Source organism: Strongylocentrotus purpuratus, unplaced genomic scaffold, assembly GCF_000002235.5.
Source record: "Strongylocentrotus purpuratus isolate Spur 01 unplaced genomic scaffold, Spur_5.0 spur5_scaffold_20, whole genome shotgun sequence".
NCBI lineage: Eukaryota > Metazoa > Echinodermata > Echinoidea > Camarodonta > Strongylocentrotidae > Strongylocentrotus > Strongylocentrotus purpuratus.
The window spans coordinates 39,530,027-39,546,509 of NW_022145606.1; the positions used below are offsets into that span (position 1 = coordinate 39,530,027).

Consider the following 16,483-nt stretch of genomic DNA (forward strand, 5'->3'; position numbering starts at 1 on the left):
CTCAATACAAATTATTTCATTCACCTGATAGAAATAATAGTATTTCAATAGTCAGAATGCAACTGCATATATTAAGTGTTGCTAGGTAGGTCAAGCCATAATGTTTGTCCAACCTGGCAACAACTTATGTATGCAGTTAGGGTTTTGTCTATTGAAATACTATTATTCTTATCAGGAGAATGAAATAGTTTGTATTGAGGCACTTCACAAAGACCTATGCATTAAATTTGGTTACATTACGAAAATGGCCTATTACGAGATCCACACCATTCTGCCTCATCTCATTTACATAATGCTGTGCCTATTCACAATCAATGTGATAATATTTAACAATGCGTGCGACCATTCGAGACATTGTTATATTGCTTTCAGTTTTCATAACTTGACCGCTTTCAACTGGAATTCCCAACGCTGTGTGTTACTACTTCTTCGTACGTATGCCCTACGTGTCGGGCTGTCGACATTTGAGAACTATCCCACTTTCTTAACTCAAGCAGGTTTTATTAGATTTGGCAAACTAGGTGATTTTGATCCAATCAGAGCCGGACGGTTACGAATTCGGCTAGAATTGTTAATCAAAAGATTCAAGTAGACCTCGCCGTTATCACAGTTTACACCGGTTTGAGCAGCTGCATGCACCGCTGTACTTAAGTTTGGATTTTACCACACGAACTGCTCGTAAGGACTATATCAAAAGGTAAATCAGCAGTTTATAGTTATGTCGAAATAACTGATATTATGTAAAAATGTGTAGGACTGGTCAATATGCATGTGACACCTGTTATACACATGTTTACGTAATAGCAGTGAAGGGATGTTCCTTTGTCTACCTGAGGAACTGTATAATTTGTCCTCTTTCTTTGTCCGTCATGATCAAAAATATGCATGTATATCGTCGATTGAAATCTAAAAGATTTCTAATTGTAGTCAACATGGGCAGTTGAGTACGTTGACACGCATGATCAGTCAGCGTTCGTCGCGTTCTCGTCCACTCAATCTAAAAGTCCCTAGTGTTACGCTTAGAACTCACGCATGCGTTTAAATAAATTACAAGAGTTTCCACTCCTTCTCTATCACCTCCCTGCGTAGAGTAATACCCCATTCACAGTGGTTTTGAAATTTGTAGCGGCGTTGTAGCGGAGCGGCGACACCGCCATAACACCGCTACAAATGCATTCACAGTAGAAAAGTTATCCCGCTGCAGCAGCGGGATAAATATCATGTACCCATTCACGCTGCAGCGGGTGATTTTTATTACCTCCGTAACAAACACGTGTATGCATGGCTCATGACCCGCGAGTGACCCCGATATGACCGGAAATACTTCAGCGCGGGGCTTTATCATATTACTTTTTTTTAAAAACTAGCATTTTTATTGCTTCCAGTCAGAATATTTTAATTTTTTGAAGTGTGAAATATTTTTATTTGGATAATTATAATATCTACATAATAATAAAATCAATTTGAATCCACTGGTTACTTTATTTCTATTTCACTTCATGTTCCCCATTGCTGGAGAAAAGAGGTCAGTGATAGGTAAGTAAACAAATCACACGTGTTTGTCGCGGTGTTATAGCGGAGAGCCTTCACACTGAGTAAACACCGCGACAGCAGCGGGACTGTCCCGCTGCTGTAGCTAGGCGAACCTAGCGATAGTTTGTCGCGGCGTTATCGCGAGGCGGTGTTATCCCGCGATAGTTTATAACGGGTCCGAGCCTTCACACTGAAGACAACACCGCGACAGCAGCGGGACAGTCCCGCTGCTGTCGCGGTGTTTGAGGCCACTGTGAATGGGGTATTAGAGTCAGATTTGTTACCACATACCTCTATGTTAGGTTCATCGATGGGTGTGGTGCATCCCTCATTCGTTTTAAAATTACCGCTTTCTCCTCGCACTTCGTCGTCTGAAGACGGAATTCTCAGTCGCTTAAAACTTAGCTTCGTTTGTAGTTATGGATAATAAGGCTTGTAAACCTAAAACCAGTAATAAAGGCTCACAAACTTTTTTCTTCTTCCCCTTGCTCTCTTCTTTCGTGTCTCTTTACAACAACATCAAGGGCGCCTTATAACAACAACAATGGCTCCAACTCAACAGCTAAATGATTCCCAAGATCCCTGGCGGTACGCCATAGTTCTCAGTAAGTTTCTAGTCCTCTTTGTGGATGGCGGGATGGCTAAATCGTTTGGAGTTCTCATTCCCGAGATGGTGGACCGGTACGATAGTGACTACAAGACAATTGCTTTTATCTGCAGTCTGCATTCACTTATGTTCATGACAGGTAATATACTTAATTTTGATTTCCTTTTTTTAAATTTCAATTTATTGTCCAATATTGGAAATTTGTTTTCCTCACAGTATATAAACATGCAAAAAATCAAAATAAATTGACATACATAAAACATATCATATACTATGACATTGAAATCCTTCAGAATATTGCTATACATTTATTTAGTTTTCTTACGTTATTATAAACAAAGTAAGTTAATTTTTTGAAGTGCTCGAGTGAACGGAATGGCCCGGAAAGGTTGCAAAAATAACATTACAGAAATAAAGAAGATCGCAAAATTCAAGTAGCATTTTGATTCGATTTGGGGATAGAGAAAGGAACGAAGGCATTTAGAAAACATTGAGTGCGACAGTTCATTGATGAACGAAGTCGTTTACCAGAACGCATATACAAACATAGTACGGAAAGAGTGGATGATTTTCGTTTTCATAATTTGTTTACTTCTATAATTACTTTGGATTCGCATACTTCATCCAAGTTTTGAATTTTACCCGTGATCTCCACTTCTTTGGGGGGGATTCTCTCGAGTTTGCTAAAGTCCTTCTTCCTACACCTTTCGTACCAGACAACACAACTGAGAAACATAACACTTTCTATGATGGATTTGTAGAACATAGTAAGAATAGTCTACATAAAACCATTGAAATTTTCTTAAGAAATATATCCTTTGTTAAGCCTTTGAAAGAACGGACTAACAATGACCAGCCCATCACAATACGTAGGTGAACGGTGATTGGTCAATACGATCAGGATTAATGAATATACATGTATAATTAAAGATAAAGTCTCTAAATGATTGACAGTAAAACAAAAAACAAACAAAAATCATGTGTTAAAGAAACAAAAACAATGCTGAGTCGCTACAAGCGAAATAATGAGGGACGTCTATTATCAGAACACAATTTCTTCCTTTTAATGCCAAAGTTGCGTTTGTATGATCAGGATTTCCTAATGAATTCATAATCATTTGGGATTCATGACAACATATCCTACAGTGAAGAACTTCACTTTTTAAGGTAAGCCCTTACTGTTTTTAAAGCGGGCCATGTTCCAATCTCTGATCCCCGAAATAATGTTCGTAATGTAATCCTTGTTAAGTGCTATGTAACATATCCTTTCATTCAACTGTCATGAATGATTGTATTTCAATAGTCAGAATGCTAATTTCATACATTAGTTGTTGTTATGTAGAACAAACAGTAGCCATGTTCAGACGTGGTCTCCTAGTCGGCGTAAGTTTTTCCGTGCAGCAATAAATATTCCATGAATATTTGACTTACACCATTAGTTGTCCATACGCTCTTACTCAGATCAAGTTGCCACGATTAAGTTAATACGACCTTCCACCGAACCAGTATATTTGTGTCTGCTTCTAGAAGATATCCATTTATATTGGTAATATCAATGAATATCTTTTTTCTTGCACGTAAAAGTATAGGAAATTACAGAATACCTAAAACTAAGGAAAAAACATAACATCATGTGATCTCTACCTCTCATCGTCTGTTTTAAGTGAACCAACTTAATATGTACTATATATTCGTTCTTACAAGTGTATTTATATACTGTGGAGCAGTGGCGTAATGAGCAAAAACGTTTGGGGGAGGGGGGGCTGACAAAAAAAAAATCCGCAGCACCCCACTCTAACATGCAGGCCCCGCTGAACGTTTCGCAAAGTGGGGTCTAGGGGCAAAGCCCCGGCTGGGCTCAAGGGGCGGAGCCCCCGAAGCTCAAGGGGTATGGGCATCAGTGGCGGATCCAGGAATTTCTTACCGGGGGGCACCAACTGGCATGGGGTTAAATATATGTAAAACGATGAAGCGACAGAACGAGGCTTTAGCGGCGAGGGAGCGGAGCGACCAAGCGGGGGTGGGTCTGGGAGGGGGTTCTGGTCCCCTCCCAGAGTAAGAAGCATTTGCAATTTTAGAACCAAATTAGATGCATTTTCAGGCACTTCCTGGAGTAATATGACGTAAAATTGCTTTCTCCTACCCCTTCCAAGAGTAGGGAGCTTTTGCAATTTGAGAACCACATTTGGCGCATTAATGTCCACCGGCACTTCCTAGAAAAAAACGAGGCCTTCTGATTGGTTAGAAGTTAGAGAAAAGTGATCTGTCACGTCTTGAGACGTTGTATATGCTTTGATGCCGCACAATGCACAAAGACGGTTTTCCGGTACTTCATCAGTAGTACTTGCCAACATTTTCTCGAGTGTGTAAACTGTGTCGTTATCAGGGGCGTCGCTAGATCTTTGTCAGTGGGGCAGTGGGGAGGGTGTAGAGGCCACCGATCACCGACAAAACGGCCAACCAATTACCGACGAAATAATGCCAATGTCCAAATGTCTACAAATTTAACCCTATAAACCCGGGGCCAGGAACTGAGTTATTTTTCAGTCTCCCTCCTCCCGCGCGAAGCACGGAAACTTTGACACTTCATTAAATTATTAAAGAAAGAAGACGATCCGTTGTACCGTTTTCGACTCTTAATTCTTGTTTGGGTCCAGTTCCCACCCCCCCCCCCCCTCCTTCCGCGCGAAGCGCGGCAGTTTTGACGTTTCAATAAATTATTACTCTTATTCCTTGTCTGAATTCATTTTTGCCGATCCCGCGCGAAGCGCGGAAGCTTTGACGTTTCAATAAATTATTACTCTTTATCCTTATCTGAATTCATTTTCGACCATCCCGCGCTTTGCGCGGAAGCTTTCACGTTTCATTAAATTATTAGAGAAAGAAGACGATTAGTTGTATCGTGTTTTTGTCTGAATTCAGTTTCCCCCTCCCGCGCGAAGCGCGGAAGCTTTGACACTTCATTAAATTATTAGAGAAAGAAGACGATTCATTGTACCGTTTTCGACTCTTAATTCTTGTTTGGGTCCAGTCCCCCCCCCCCCCTCCTTCCGCGGGAAGCTCGGCAGTTTTGACGTTTCAATAAATTATTACTCTTAATCCTTGTCTGAATTTATTTTCGCCCATCTCGCGCGAAGCGCGGAAACTCTGACGTTTCATTAAATTATATGAGAAAGAAGACGATTCGTTGTATCGTGTTCTTGTCTGAATTCAGTTCCCCCCTCCCGCGCAAAGCGCGGAAGCTTTGACTCTTCATTAAATTATTAAAGAAGGAAGACGATTCGTTGTACCGTTCTCGACTCTCAATCCTAGTCTGAATTCAGTTCCCCCCCCCCCCACCCCCTACCCCGAAGCGCAGAAGCTTTGCCGTTTCTTTAAATTATTAGAGAAAGAAGACGATTCGTTGTACAGTTCACTACTCTTAATCTTGTCTGAATTCAATTTCCCCACTGGGACCCTTAAGTATGTAACGCCCGGCAGTGCTTGTCACAGTTGCTTCTGGAAAGGATTTTTTTACTAGTGTTACTGTTAGTGGCCACGGCTCCTTAGTGACGATACAAAAACATATGCTCTTCCTTGCCATTTGGGAATGTGTCAGTTTGCAACAGAAATGGAGAAACGCGTATTTTGTTGAAAATCATGTGATATCACGAACATTTATACATCACTTGTATATGGAATTGAAAATAAGTCATGGTTCAATTTTATTTGGGGGGGGGGGGGGGGGGGGGCTGGCGCCCCCCCCCCCCCCACCAGTACGCCAGTGCTGTGGAGCAAAAATTGGACATGTAAACACAAATTAGTAGTAAACATGAAACAATACTTTATAGCCAGAATTAAAATGCTTGTTAATAATTGCCGAATAATTTTGTGGTACAACAACATTTAGACATGTAGCAATATATTTTGTCGCTGTGATTTTTGTGATCCATTTATATTCATTTTTGTTTCTTTAACCCAAATAGCTCCCATTGCTAATGTCCTGCTGAAAGTGATGAAGCCCCGAACCTTAGGAATATTCGGTGGACTACTGACCTCAATATCTATAATGTGCGCCCCGCTTGCAAACTCAGTCTTTGAACTCGGTGTACTGATATCTTTAACAGGTAAGTAGACGTGTAATTCATGGTTATGCTATGGTCACAAAACATGACGTCATTAGGCCAACTTCTCCTTGTCTCTCTGTCCCACATATAATAATAATCATCATAATATTAAATGATGATAATATTAATAATAATAATAATAATAATAATAATAATAATAATAATAATAATAATAATAATAATAATATACTACTACTACTACTACTACTACTACTACTTCTAATAATAATAATGATAATGATAATAATAATGATAATAAATTTTGGGTGAGGGGGGGGGGGTGAAGAGGGATATGGGGGTTCTTGCTTTGCAAAACAATTTCAGGGGCTTGAAAACCCCCTCCCCGAACCGCCACTGCCCTGCTCAATATACATTGCCCTCTTGTGTTATTATTTCAAATACCTCTTGTTGCCTAATGGATTAACATAGCAATGATAGCAATCAGTTATGTAAAGGGAAGAAAATGAGCCGCGTGTATAAGCCTATGTATACTACCTTAAATATTTATGAAGACTAAATTGTAATAAGATTAACAGTTTTCGATTTATCTGTTACCTTTTCATTAAATCGCAACGGTTAGAGCTATACAATACCCCACGATATTTTCCCTTTTTTTATTTTGACTGTGATATCTTCCCGGAACTTTGTTTAAAAAAAACCCATCAAAGGAATTCGACATAGCACAATCATATCGGTTGGATAATGGGTTTTAAAAGAAACCTCATCCCAAAGATTAACAATTAGATGTATTCCTGCCCTTTAATGTACAATATTCCTTACGAAAATGTAAAAGAGATATATAAATTAAGATATTCTGGGCATGATGTGATGCATTTTAGCATGACATGGGCGCAGCCATTTTCTTGAAATTGTGACGTACCATATGAAGTTATACATGTAAAATGCACCAAGCTTTAGTTAGAAAGAATTTAAAGTGCCTGTTATTTTTTAGAATTTAAAGTGCCTGTTAAAAAAATTACAAATATGGCAAAAAACGTATAACTAGAAACTGGTAAGCTGACAGATGCCCATAGGAAAGAAATGAGCCTGCCGCATACTCCTGCGGCAGACTTGCCGCAGATCTGCAGCAGACCTGCCGCAGACAGTCATCTTTTTCACATGCAAATTAGTTTTGCCGCAGACTTGCCGCAGACCTGCCGCATACTCTTTCAGTATGATTAAGAGTCTGCTGCAGACCTGCCGCAGACTCTTCATCATGAATATTCATATCTCATATAGACCTGCTGCAGACCTGTCGCATACTCTTTCATATCCAGTACGTGGCAATAAAGTATGCATGTAGAAGAACCAGTGATAAACTGATTGATACTTCTTAATCAATATTGGCAATATCGATATTACCAGTTAGGTAATACCAATATATATCGATATTACCAATTAGGTATATTCTATTCTCAATTGTATTAACTCCATCACATAGATCATTTGAAGTGTATTCAAGAATAACATTTAAAGTGACACAGGCTCGTACACATACATATACTAAATATGTATATTGTTTCTTGGTTAGTAATCATATAATCAATATATCTATTGCTAAAACGTGAATGTAATTGTAACATGATCAGACAAAATAATCTATTGGTTAATAATGGCAAAAGGAAAATAGAAATCACAAAAATGATGTGCATTGTCTTAATTTGCTTAAAAAATCATGATAAATGTATTTTTCTGTCACACGTGTAAAGTAATAATGAATATGCATGAGATGATTGGTTTCAATAGGCCCTATTAGACTTTAAAAGGTTTTCAATTGGTTTTAATTGGACCAATTGAAGTCCAACTTCAGGCAAATTGGGATCCCATTAAAGTCTAATTGGGCATAGGCCAATGGGGCCAATGGGCCCAATTGGTCCAATAGGGACAATCTGGACCAATTGAAACCATCTGAAGTCCTATTAAAGTCCCATTGAAACCTGTTAAAACCTATTGAGACCAATTGAAACAAATTGAAAATTCAATTGGTGTTCAATTGGTTTCAATTGGATTTTCGTCTTGGGTAGTTACAACAAAAAAGTGAGTTAGTGGGGCTGAAGATAAGATCACATATGGCACAACAAAAAAGTTTGAAACAGTCCGTTAATTCCTCAGTCTCCTCTTATGTAATAAATTCCTCTTATGGTACCAGTTGAACTTGAAGCAAATTGTTTGGTTTGACAGAAGCTAAAAAGACAATTAACAGTGCTAATTAACACAGGAAATTACAAGATCATGGGCTCAGCCTGCAACCTCATATGGTACTGCATGTCCTACAAAATGGCCGCCTATAGCCTTGCTTCAGACTGTATAATTTCCCACTTTTCTGTGGCAGACCTGCCGCAGACTGTTCCTGTGGCGTACAGGTATGCGGCAAGTCTGGAGCAAAGTTTCATCCTGCCGAAGATCTGCCGCAGACTGTTCCTGTGGCAAACTAGTATGCGGCAAGTCTGGAGCAAAGTTTCATCCTGCCGCAGATCTGCCGCAGACTGTTCCTGTGGCATACTAGTATGCGGCAAGTCTGGAGCAAAGTTTCATCCTGCCGCAGATCTGCCGCAGACTGTTTCTGTGGCATACTAGTATGCGGCAAGTCTGCAGCAAAGTTTCATCCTGCCGCAGATCTGCCGCAGACTGTTCCTGTGGCATACTGGTATGCGGCAAGTTTGCAGCAAAATGTATTTCTGCCGCATACTTCGGCATACTTCGGCATACTGTCTGCGGCAGGTCTGCGGCAGTTCTGCGGCATACTTTTCACTTTCCTATGGGTGGCTATCGTACAAGTTTTAGGTCAACTACAAATCGGGTGATTTATAAAAATACAAATAAAACCACCTCCATAGCATTTGACATATGCGAGAGATCCGTCAGAAAAATAACGATGTTTTAATGCCGTCACAATATGAACTAATCCTGCCCAAGCAAACGACATCCCATAAAGAATGAACATAATTGCAATGCTCTTATTTCTCAAATTATAATGAGTTTAGTGAATATAAATGTCATGGAATTTTACACCATTCTAAAAGGGATATGAAACCGATTCTGATAACTGAATTATTTTGTTGATAAATACACAGGATAGGGGTTAATGAACAATCAAAGAAACCACACTTTCAAATTGAAACAAAAACCCCGGAATGATAGCATGGACGGCATATGTTACCTCTTGAAACGCCGAACATACCGCGGTGTATGCAGCTGAAAATACAATGGCGTCTTATTATGTTTACAAGCGACAGATTCCTTCATTTTCTTATCCTTGCATTTTTCATGAGGAAAAATCATATCTGAGAAGAAAGAAATTATATTTTGTGAATAAATATAACAAGTTTCACCTTTGCAATAATGACAATAAAGTTAGTTTTTAAAATCAATGAACCTTCTTCAATAACAAAACCTTCAGTTTTCAATGAGGAAAAATCATATCTGAGAAGAAAGAAATTATGTTTTGTGAACAAAATATAACAGGGGAAAAATTGCTTCTATAATTCATTAAAAAATACTAAACTATAGCAGTTGAGAGGAGCACCAGCTTATTCAAACAATTGGTGTTGTAGTACAGAGGATAGTAGCAGGTGAATGAAATGCTTCATCACCACACACAGCTGGGAAGGAAGCATCAATAATTTTGAATACATTTACTTGACAAACGACTTTACATAGTACTTCACGTTATCAAGAAAATGGCGAACGCCGGCGGATGTCCGTGTCGTGCTGAGAAATTGTATATTATTCTTGCTTTATGCCTGGGAATCTTGTAGATTAAAGGTAATACAAAGTTTTGGTATGGGGTCATGGATTTGGATCAAATGAACTTATTGGAAGCATATGCGATCCTAAAATATTTAGTGATCGTTGTCGCGGTTGAAATTGAGTCTAAAGTTTTGAAATTGTAATTAATAAACACTTTATGTTGTATAGCTCCCTCTCAAGGTCAAGATATAAATTAAGCCATAAAACAATGTTTCTTGACTAAAATCGACAGATTGGCTATTAAAGTTTGGACAATATATATCACAACTACATATTCTGAGATTTTCATGGTCGCAGCTACCATTGAATGGCCGTAAGCATTATTTGAAATTTATCAAAATTTACCGGGAGCACCGGTACATTTTTATATTCAATTTTACTCAAAAGCAGAAGTGTTTTAGGGGCTAAAGTTTCTAGTGCTTATAATACATCCACAGGGGCATCCAAATATATCAAAATTGTAAAGAATCACTATCCGACAAATTTCAAAATTTCCCAAAACTTTGTATTACCTTTAAAGGGGGAGAATAAAACAAATCTCTCAGAATAAGTAAAGTTATTCTTCGGGTGAAGTGACAGGGATGGGGGTTCATGTTTGTCGATATTCATGTAAGTAACAAGATGGTATAATGACTTTTCCTAATATGCACATTTTTGTCATTATAGCCTAATTAATTATGCAAAATGCAAATTGTATGCATTTTACAGAAAACTCTAGATATTTTTCTCTAGGCTTGTGAAGAATCTTGGAAATGTATTGAATAAATGAAGTTTCATTATTGTTATGATATTTGAACATGCAAGGGTAATTTGCATAAACTATTAATACGCAAAATTACGTGATATTAAACAAAAATTCTCACTGTAGAAAAAATAAATCTCCACTACCCGTTTGCATATCACTGCTCATATCCGAAGAAAAAAAGTGCGTCATTCATCATTTTATTTTCTTATGTATTTTATCGTTTTTTATTTCTTATTATATCTATTGTTTTAATTCGAATTTATTCCTAGAAAACACCAAGTTACTTTGAGAAACATATCAAAGCAATTTGATATCAATTCATATCTCCCACTTATGAAGAAATACATCTATACCTGTATTCACATTTCTGCTTGTACATGAATAGATGCAATTATAACACTTTTTGATGACATGCGCATAATAACTGTTATGTAACACCTTGCAAGTATATCCGATTTTGATGAAAATGGTATCAAAATGTGCGTAAGACTAGAGGGAAAAAAACGTCATGAAACGACAATTTAAAATTCCAAGTGGTTGCGGCGCAATCTCCGAAAATGTATCTATTGAAAGAATAAATACCCAATTGGTGTTTATTGATGCTAATAGATATTATTGTCTTTGAGATATTGATATTTGCCTATTAATTCTCATGAAACCGTAGTGTTTCTAAATAAGGTTAGTTGAGTGTTTTGAATACAAATATATTTCAAAATTAATTTCAGATGTTAATAATTAAAACCATAAACCGTACTTTGAAGAAGAAAAAAGATACGTTGAGTTTGATGCATTAAGACCAACATTATTATCAAAATTAAGATGTGATTTATTTACAATTTTCTTTCTCTTTTTTTACTATAGGATTTGGAATAGTTATGGCAGTCTTCTCCACATTGGTTACCCTCGCCAGATTTTTCCCAAATTCCTTTATCTTCTCGAATTCACTAACGCAGTTTGGTGCTATATGTGGTGTCTTCACAGTACCCATTATTGTCGAGAGGTCGCTTGAAGCGTATGGCTATGACGGTGCCTGTCTCATCTTAGGTGGGATCTCACTTCATGCTGTGGTCTCTGCGATGATTCTTAGACCGCCAAAGGACCTCCCTTCGAGGACAGAAGAAAATACGCAGCTGATGGACGCACATCCGCCAAGTGATAGTCACTCTATCATGGAGAACGAGGAGCATCAAGGATGTTCATATTGGGGAACTGAATCAGATAATGATGGCTTCTCACGCTCAAACACTCAATACATGCAGGCGGTAGTGGACTTCTTTCATTCTCTTCCCTCAGTTGGAGAGTTGTTCAAATCTTTCATTCTTGTCGAAGAGCCATTATGTACACTAGTTATGCCTGCCGTCTTCTTGGCTAACTACGTATTTTATGCTTGGCTCTTATTCCTAGTGCCTCACGCAGAGGATTTTGGAATAGAACCATCAAGAGCCGTACTTTTGTCTTCGATTGCAGGCATAGCTGGTACATTTGGAAGCATTGTCTTTGTGGTCCTCCTTCACTTTAACTACGACTCAACAATCATCATCATTTTCTGCTGCTCGATGTCTGCCATCTCTTTCTGTTTGGACACACTCAGTTCGTCGTTCATGTTCTTAGCAATAATGGCTTGTTTTCAAGGTTTATTCCTGTTCGTGCTTCAATCCGTTACATCCGTGATGGCGAAGCTAGCAGTAAGAGATGCAGAGAATATACCGAGTGCACTCTCCCTCTTTTTCTTCATCGAAGCAGTTGGTATAGGAGTGGGAGATACAATATCAGGTACATATACATAGGTGGTACTGGTATGCATAGTTTAATTATTGGTGATTAAATCTACTTATTTAAACAGGTACATCAAAGGTTTGTTCTAAAGAAAGAGAGAGAGAGAGAGAGAGAGAGATGGGATTCTCCTTTCCTTCTCCATAATTTTCCTTTTCCTCTTTTAAAATGTCTGTCCGGGGCGAAACTTTTGTATTAACATAAATTATGGTTTGTTGGGAAATTTTCTTTTCCCTCCTCCTCATAAACAATGTTTTATTGACGCCACTTGGTACATGACTGTCTCGTGACCGAAATAATTCATCTTAAGATCCATTGTCCATAGTTTGTGTATTATAATAGAACTGGGTTCGATCAGGGGCGTCAATCCTTTTTAAAATGTGGGGGGGCACAATGGAGTAAAATATGAAGTGGCGCGGGCAGGGGAAGGGTTGTCTGAGGGGGGTGGAGTGGGATGTAGGCCCCTCAGAATTTGAAAGAAAATTGAATTTCCAAACTCATTTGGCGCGATTTGGTGCATACTTTCTAACTATATTTTATTGGAAGTCATAGACTAGATTCCAATGGATTTTTTTTTCCTGAAAGGGGAATATCTTATGTCACTATTACAAAGACTCAGAGACATATTTGCTATACAAGCTTTATTATTGTCATTATTATGTAAAATCATTCCATGGAGTATCTTGATAACAACAGTTAGGCTTAAAATCAGATACTACATGTACCTGTCTTGTTATTCATTATCACTAACATAACGTTTTGGTACACAGTTTTGGTCGGTATATTTTAAAATATTTATTTCATCACTTTCGTCAAATATTGAGTGTCCATACATTGTGACACCTCGTAAGACAAAACTAAAAAGGCAACTTGTAAGTCATGGCTGTAATTTGTAAAAATAAAACTATATGAAATATTATATAAGATAGAAATAAAATGGATGTAAGTAAGTAATAAGTGACTATCTAGATAGTGAATGTTATGATAACTCTGAAAAATCTCACAAGGTAGCATTCCATTTACCATACCGGTGAGTATAATAAAATTCCATTTATCATTAATAAATATCTACAAAAAGCTAAGTCCACCTCATATTAACGATAAAAAAAAACATCTTCAGTTCACACATCTTCACCTGAAATAGAGAGTTAGAGTATGACACATCTCCTGATTAGTGAATCATACATTTCAGTAAATCGAAATTGTATAACTCGGCGATAATCATGTTTTATATTTGAAATCTCGAAGTTTGTGGTAGACAATGTTTGACCAGAGTGGCTAGGAATAATATGGTTTAACAGCTGCTGAGCACCATTTTGTAGCAAGCTCAAGACATTTGATCAGAAATAGCTCGGAAGTTGCGATCTATACGATTCGAGTTCAGGAATATAGTTTGTCACGTTTGTCACCTTACCATAACACCTGATTAAATTATGTTTTGAACAAACTGAATTCAAACTGAAAGTATATTTAAATATAATCCCTTTACTAAATATTTATCTATAAATACTGATCATCATGTAATAATAGTGATAATCGATTTATTCATAACATCTGAGATTTCTTCTAACCAGTATATTACCGAACATGTTTGCTATAAAAACAAAAACACAGATAATACATCAAATAAATCAAGGCTTCTTTTAAAGTGCAACTGCTTTGACATATGGCAGTGAAAACTCGAGATATTAATGCTGAATTGTAATTCAGATCATGTCTATCCTAAACTACCAATGCAAATACAATTGCAAGTACTGATTATGCATTTCAAAATGTTTTCTGTGTTATCCTTTTAATTTTTAAAATAAAATATACACAAACAAATGTCAGTGCATCACTGTATTGTTGACAGCCCAGGGTAAATAAAGGTCCATGAAAAATGAACTGACAAATAATAAGCCGTGATCATAAAAAATAAATAATTACTAACTAGTAAAATCTTTAAGTAAAAGCATAAGCTACATAAGTAAAATGTGTAGCTTAGGTAATTGCTAAAAATCACATTCATAACTTTTTACTTTAAATATGATTACATCTGTTACTTGCCGCGGCTAGCAAGTTGTCTAGTACTTACTTACAGCAGCAGCTCCAAAAATAGCGTGTTTTTTGTGAAAATCTCAGCAACACAGAGTATATTTCAGGATTATTTTATGAATGTCACATTCAGTGACTATAGTTACTCATATAAATTGTAGGCTAAATGGGAATATAAGATTTTAAATATCGACTTTAAAGATGTGTTAATATAATGTCGAAACAACCTCATTAACCCCATTATTAAATTAACAAAATGTGGGATATAAATTTGTCGGTTGTTGTTCTAAACAGATGCAAACTAAAATGGAAATGCCATAACTTTAATAAAAAAAAAGGTTAATGCGATTCACCAGACAAAGTGCATGCTATGCCTTAAATGTAAGGGGTGTAGGGGGGGGGGGGTAAAGACTACTACTTGCTTCATAAAAGTTATATATTTTCATCAATGTACAGAAGTTTGACTTAAAGTTGAAAATCAACTACAAACGTTATAAATAGATCTGCTTGTAAAAACACTGGATACTGCTGAAACATCACTTTGGTTGATAGACATTCGAGCATTTACTAATCTAGAAGCATTTACTTAAAGGTAATACAAAGTTTTGGGAAATATTTAAAGTTGGCTGGGTAGTGATTCTTCACAATTTTCATATATTTGGATGCCCCTGTGGATGTATTATAAGCACTAGAAAATTTAGTCCCTAAAACACTTCAGCTTTCGAGAACAATGGAATATAAAAAATTACCGGTGCTCCCGGTAAATTTTGATAAATTTCAAATAGCGCCTACGGCCATACAATGGTGGCTGCGACCATGAAAATTTCAGAATATGTAGTTGTGATACATAATTTTCAGAAGGGAATAGCCACTCGGTCTATTTTAGTCAAGAAACATTGTTTTATAGCTTAATTAATATCTTGACCTTAAGAGGGAGCTAAACAACATAAAGAGTTTATTATTTACAATTTCATAACTATAGACTCGAATTCAACCGCGACAACGATCACTGAATAGTGTAGGATCGCATATGCTTCCGATATGTTAATTTGAACCAAATTCATGACCCCATACCAAAACTTTGTATTACCTTTAAAGAAAGTAGTAACTACTTTGGCTTTAATATTTTACCTTTTACTTGTGAATGTAATTGAGAACAAGACAGCTTAATACCTTCAAGTTAAGAAGAGATGCGGCAAGTGAAACTTAAATCGTCGACAATATATTATATTATATCGACTGTATTGGCGATTCAGCGATTGGTCGATAGTTAAAACGACAATGAGGACTTTTGATGAAGCCTACATGGTCTAGCATAGTCATTTTAACTTGAATATTAAAATAACCGCAGGCCTGTAACTTTCTGGGGAGGCAAGGGGTGGGGGAGGGGGGCGTGTCACGTTAACCATATCACGTTAACCATATCACTGGTCTATCATTGTTTCATATGATAATGATAAACTATAACATTCAGATTCTATTATTTTGACATGACTATGTAACTTAACTGTTCTTTTTATCTCATTTCGATCAGGGCACATATATGATGTCACATCTTCGATGCACACAGTCTTCATATCGTTTGGTATTGCTCTTGTTGTTGCGATGGTCAATCTTATCATCTTTGCCATCTTGGTTTGTTACAAGGCATCAGTAAAATCAGATTCCTAGGTGAAATACGGCCTTCATCTGAAATATTCCATATTGTATGTAATCTTTACAAATATAAAATATTGCAAGCAGATATGTCAAAGAAGATATTACAAATACAAACATTACTTTCAAAGACTTGATGCATGGCTGATCGTCAACGAAACGGGGTTAAGTCTTTTGAAATTCTGCTTGTTGCTACGGCAGGCAGCCAGTGAAAACGAACTCTTTAATCAAATTATTAAAATGCAAGCATTCCTTTAAACAAACAGAACTTTGTTATCC

General features: G+C 37.1%; 1 protein-coding gene across 1 annotated transcript; it reads left to right on the plus strand.

Moving 5' to 3' along the window:
• The first annotated feature begins 11,616 nt into the window (after positions 1-11,616).
• LOC105445914 lies at positions 11,617-16,219 on the plus strand. Its single transcript, XM_030993934.1, has 2 exons — positions 11,617-12,514; positions 16,083-16,219. Exons 1-2 carry the CDS (start codon positions 11,617-11,619, stop codon positions 16,217-16,219), a joined length of 1,035 nt encoding a protein of 344 aa, XP_030849794.1.
• Positions 16,220-16,483: the final 264 nt, after the last annotated feature.

Excerpts from the sequence above, each read along its gene's own strand:
- LOC105445914 (XM_030993934.1), top strand. The coding sequence starts at position 11,617 with ATGGCAGTCTTCTCCACATTGGTTACCCTCGCCAGATTTTTCCCAAAT. Across the intron at positions 12,515-16,082 it reads AGTGGGAGATACAATATCAG|GGCACATATATGATGTCACA; the intron begins GTACATATACAT and ends CATTTCGATCAG.